Source organism: Panulirus ornatus, chromosome 22 (assembly GCF_036320965.1).
Source record: "Panulirus ornatus isolate Po-2019 chromosome 22, ASM3632096v1, whole genome shotgun sequence".
Taxonomy (NCBI): Eukaryota; Metazoa; Arthropoda; class Malacostraca; order Decapoda; family Palinuridae; genus Panulirus; species Panulirus ornatus.
The window spans coordinates 9884257-9890256 of NC_092245.1; the positions used below are offsets into that span (position 1 = coordinate 9884257).

Here is a 6000-nt window from a genome sequence, read left to right on the forward strand (position 1 = left end):
AGAACAAATTGGAGGTGGAAAGATGGAGTGAAAAAGATTTTGAGTGATCGGGGCCTGAACATGCAGGAGGGTGAAAGACGTGCAAGGAATAGAGTGAATTGGAACGATGTGGTATACCGGGGTCGACGTGCTGTCAATGGATTGAACCAGGGCATGTGAAGCGTCTGGGGTAAACCATGGAAAGTTCTGTGGGGCCTGGATGTGGAAAGAGAGCTGTGGTTTCAGTGCATTATTACATGACAGCTAGAGACTGAGTGTGAACGAATGGGGCCTTTGTTGTCTTTTCCTAGTGCTACCTCGCACACATGAGGGGGAGGAGGTTGTTATTTCATGTGTGGTGAGGTAGCGATGGGAATGAATAAAGGCAGACAGTATGAATTATGTACATGTGTATATATGTATATGTCTGTGTGAGTATATATATGTATACGTTGAGATGTATAGGTATGTATATTTGCGTGTGTGGACGTGTATGTATATACATGTGTATGTGGGTGGGTTGGGCCATTCTTTCGTCTATTTCCTTGCGCTACTTCGCTAATGCGGAAGACAGCGACAAAGCAAAATAAGCAAATAAACATCAATTAAAATAAATACTTATCTACCTATCAATATATTCGATGCCTGTTCCCTTTAGTAACTCCCTAAAGGGGAGTGGCCATGGCAAAAGAGTCTCCATACCTGGTAAACACCAGTGCTGCTTCTTAGCCTATAGTAACTCACTCTTAGCAGGCCAACGGCAGAGGGCAACTCGAGCAAAGTGTTTTCAGAAGCTCTTACCTGATGTTCTCATCAAATACTATTACATAATGTGTCTACTTAATGTTCCAACCTACTCCTTCTACCAAATGCTCCCAGCAAATGTTCCTACCCTATAATTCTACCTAATGCTCCTGTCCAATGTTGCTACCTAATACTTCCATCCACTGCTTCTAAAAATTTTGCCTAAAAGCAGGGCTAGTGCACAGCACTCACCACAGAAAAATCTAGAGCTAGGAAGAATGAGTTGTGTGAGTTCAGTGTTCTGTGCAACAAGGAAAATATGTTTATGGACAGTATTCCAGCAGTATACACATGTGGGTGAGGCAGAAAGAAAAAACAGCTACCTGAGTCAAGGGAGTGCAACTTGACAACCACTGAAGCACTGGCTCACTATGCAGTTATCACTGATCCTCCTGATACTCAGATGGGTAATACCACTAATATACCTCCCTGGTTGGTGTGCCAACCAACTACTACCTACAAAATAAATACATACCATAATGGTTAAACTTACTCTGGAAGGCGTGACACACCATTCACTTCAACCCTATCCCACTCCACCATCACCTACCTCAATCCCTCATCACAAGACCTCTCTGTAGATATCATTAAATGTCATCCAATTTACCAGTGAAACAGAAACATTTGGTAAATCACAGACTAATCTACAGCATGATAGAGTGTAGTATATTGATGGTAAGTTATGGTGTCTTGGATATAGTCCATACATGAGAACTAGATTGGGGAAATTTTTTATCTGGAACATAACCACCCTTATAACATGGGCTTTTATTACTCGTACAATAACAATGACATTGATATAAGGACAGAATACTGGGAACCCAAGTCATTCTGTCTGGACCTCTCAGTATATCCATATCCCAATATTTCCTATTACAGTATTCCCATCTTACACATTTTATATGCTAAACATGGCAGTCACATTTACCAAATGCTTTTGTATTCCCATCTTACACATTTTATATGCTAAACATGGCAGTCACATTTACCAAATGCTTTTGTAAAGTCTGTGTAAATCACATCTGCATATCATTTGTTTTTCAGGACAGCAACAAACTTATCATAACAGTCACACAAGTGAGAGATGCAAGACCTCCCTACTATGAAACCTTTTTGTCCTGAGTTATGTAATATTCAATTTCATAATTCAGTCAGTTTCCTTCTTAGGGCTCTCTCAAAGATTTTAATACTGTGTGATGTCAGTGCTATTAGCTGAGAGTTTTTGGGGATTGCTGTGCCTTCACCTTTGTGGTGTGGGGCGATATGGATTACCATCAAATATTAAGGATGATGCCAGAATCTAGACTTTTTCTCCTGAGGATATTCAATGCTAATGAAAGAGGTGTTTTGTATTTCTTTATCAAGACTGAGTTCCACGATCCAGTCCTGGGGCAGAATACAAGGGCATGCTATCATTGGACCTCTTAAAATCCTGTGATGAAATGGTGAAATTTTCTGTGTAACATACCAGAATTAGTATTTATGAAGAGAAGCCTAGTGAATCACTCACATATAAAGTGGTTTTTGGTTCAATGAGTACCATTTACTATCACAATTTCAGAATCTCACTCATCACCTGGTAAGGAATCATAAAGGTACCTTCTTACAATTTTAGGGGGCTAATGGAGTATGTGGTCATCTAGTTAAATTTTGCATATGAGTAAAAGCATTCAGGGCCTTTACTCTTCTTCCTTTTCCTAAGTTTTGTGTGACAACATATGTACAGTCTATGATGTCAGATAATCTGATTAGTTTTCTTTCCTTTGCTGTGTGAATTACAGCTCTTTTTGAGGTTCCACAATTCTTACTGATTACACCTCACTATCAAAAGTCAAACTCTTAAATACAAATATGATTGTAAGTGTTTTGACCCAGAAGTTTAGCATCCTTTTATTACTTCAATTTGGTTGCAATTATAGTACAAGGTGTTGAGATGAAGTCAAATATTAGGTTAACAGCATCTATAAAGACCAAGTCCAGACCGTCATTCTTTCAGCTAGATCTATTATTTGTTCACTGTCTATCCATCTATCTATATCTCTGCCACCCACTGCCTTCAGAAACTCCCTCAAGGGGATGGTCAAGGCAAAAGGGTCTTTATAACTGTTGAAATCCAGTGCCACTTCTTGGCCTTCTGTGCTTCACCCATAACAAGCCACTGAGAGAGGGCATCACAAGCATAGTGTTTTTAGAAGCTCCTACCTAATGTTCCTACAAACCACTTCTACCTAATCACAGAAGGCCATCAAACAGCCTTTTTTTGCAGTTGTTCAAAGCTGCCTCCAGTGTCTGTCATTTCAGCTATAATGTTGTTTCCAGCCTACCTTCACTGTCAGTGAAAGACTGAAGTCCCCTACAATAAGCATACTTTGGGCTTGGTTTCTAAGGAGGTAAAGACATGATTCAATGTCTCTTATTTGTTCCATAAACTCTTGTGGCTTTGCATCTGGGGGACTATCGATTAATGCAATAACCATGTTGGGTTTTTAACCTTGACAACAAGTGCTTCTACTAAATCATTTGAGGAGTTCAGGAGCACAGTTGTAATCTATCTATCTAAATATCTAATGCCTGTTCCCTACATAGACTCCAATCACGGAATGGCCACAGCAAAAGAGTCTCCACTAATCCCGTCTTTACATGCCTCCTTTGAATACAACATCTCATGCATTTTTCCAACATTTCCTTTTCCTCCAGTAAGCTTCTACTCTAATTCCCCATGTCAAATGTGGTCTTCTTCACACACCACCCCTTTAATCATAAAATCATACTCTACTTGGAAACTTCCAATATTACATTCTTTCCAGATGCCCCAAACACCTCAAAGTATTATACTTCACCCTCTCTACCATTCTACAATTCATTCCTTGCCATACCAGATCTCATAAACCTCCCATTTTTTCTTCATTCCATCTAATCATATGAAATGCTCTTAACAAATAGCTCATTTCCACAACCTGGATTCTTAACCTCTTTGACTCATTTTGTGTTCATGCTTTGAATGCACATACATAGTCCAACCTCTCCACATGATATAGTCTTGCTACATCTGTAAAGGTTGTAGTTTGGAACTCGAACCTTCCTATTCTTGTAGCTTTTGGTGTGTGCTTCAATGAAGGCTGCAAATACTTCATATGACTCACTCAGCAAGCCCCTTATCAAGAGCATTCTGTCTGTTCTGTGATCCTGAATCCCTGTATATGTTGACATTCATAAGTTACAAAAAAGACATAGACAGAATGGAGAGTACAGCACTGAGCAACCAAGATGATTCCAAGTCTGAGACACAACTATGAAATGAGATTATACGACTTGAATTTATCTAACTTAAAAAAGAGATGATTAAGAGGTGATCTAATATAAGCATTCAAATTAATCAATGGCTTTCATAATACTGATCAATCAATACATAATTCATCCAATTCTACTCATAGCAATGGGTACAAATTTGTCGGCAAACAATTTACCTCAAATGAGGCAGAGTATTTTTCTTCAACAGGACTGTTAACATATAGAAAGATCTGCCAAGCAGAGTGGTTGAGAGCAATACTACAGACACATTTAAGATTAAACTTGATAAATATTTTGCTTCAAGTGCAAGATTTTCATTATTTGTGCCTCTATAGACAAACTGACAATTTGCCATTTATTCTCTTTGAATTAACTATACGTCTTCTGACTCCTACCATGCTAATCTGGGGGTTTTTCTTGCTTCACATGAACTGATTACGTTAAACCTAAAAATGTACAATTTGATATCTTTAATGAATCCCATAAACAAGAACTTAATTTCTTAAGGGACATTTAGTAATACCTATACTAGTACTACTACTACTACTAATAATTATAACAATTATCATAATACAAGACATAAAGATACCCAGTGCCTCCTTACAAATGGTGTTTCCCTATTTAAACAAACCAAACTACCTGAATGACAGTTCTATAAAAATGTTCAAATTCATGCTCCAAAACTGTTATTGCATTTCAAAAAATTACACAAACTCAATCAATATCCATAGCTACTTAAAGTGCGGAGCTAAATTAGACTTTTACCAAACTCGGTCGTCCTAGGTAAACTGTTCTGTTCTTAATCATCCCACTTCTATATCACTTTCATAAGTTACTTCTGTATTGGCTTTCAACTACATATTTACCATCAACTATACATTTTTTCTGGGGGGGGGGGGGTAACTACAGTGATACATTAGTTAACGTTCATTATTACACTACAATCTATCAAGTGAATTGCAATGTACTGAAATACTACCAATCATATATGCTTAAACAACTGATTTGGCATCCTAATTATCGCAACACTCACCTGGGGGTTTCTAGTTAGCTTAAGAAGAACATGGTCTGCTTCAACTAGGCAATTTGTGTTTACAGTTTCCAGATGGAGGATACAAGACCGTAGTTTCCTTACGCCCCAAGAGGCCACAAAGCGGGATCGCTCTAGCCCGCTCCAATCGCATGATTTAAACACCAGCTCTATTTTCCTCCAAAAAGTTGGGTGAAATAGGGCAGATCGCCATGCTTTACAGGTTGAACATGCGCTTATTCTGTCAGACAGTGGAAGGTAAGACAGAATTTCGATCAAAATTACACTAGGCAGTAGGTTCCAGTGCCATTGTGTCTGTGTCGACATGTTTACTAACTATGGCACCGTTGCCACGTCTCAGCCGCACAATAAAGTCTTTTAACAGATTTACATTGCCTATACCCTTCCCCCATAATAATAAAATATATGATTAGTACCAAATTAGATTTACATTTCCAAAGAATATAATCTTGCTCTTCAACAATTATTTGAAAACACATTGTAAGTCTCCTAAATTTTCTTTACCAGTGAATTTTACATGATGGCGCAGGCAGATGATGAACCAGGCGCTTGATCGGTCATTGACTACACTGTTGCGCAGTTGACATAATAAGAATTCAGTTGATACATATTTCATTGTCATATGTATCAGGATCAATAACACAGAAAAAAATTCTACGTATGAATATATAAATGTGCCCACATATAATCATTCAAGGTCAGAAAATGAAAGCAAAACGGGAAACAGAAAAAAAAGGCCAAGGACAAAGTCCAGTACTGTTCATAAATATTGTAATGAGGATGGCTGACCCTCAGATTATCATCCCAATATAAGAAACATTCATATTTTCATCTAAATATGGTTGACACAATTATCTAACATACTAAGCTAATAT

The 6000-nt window shown here is 38.0% G+C and overlaps 1 protein-coding gene across 5 annotated transcripts in view; it reads right to left on the minus strand.

Annotated features, from left to right (window-relative positions):
• The window catches only part of LOC139756527 (F-box only protein 33), a 97615-nt gene extending 92050 nt beyond the window's left edge, over nucleotides 1–5565 (minus strand). Inside the window, exon 1 of one of the 5 annotated variants that reach the window (XR_011714373.1) lies at nucleotides 5108–5561. Coding sequence is in view for 3 of the 5 variants with exons in the window: in XM_071676012.1 (XP_071532113.1) it covers nucleotides 5108–5431 (324 nt within the window). In the remaining 2 variants the exon portion in view is untranslated. Of the gene's footprint in view, nucleotides 1–5107 lie in introns of all 5 variants that reach the window. The other 4 variants (XM_071676012.1, XM_071676010.1, XM_071676013.1 and 1 more) reach the window with 4 other exon arrangements.
• Nucleotides 5566–6000: the final 435 nt, after the last annotated feature.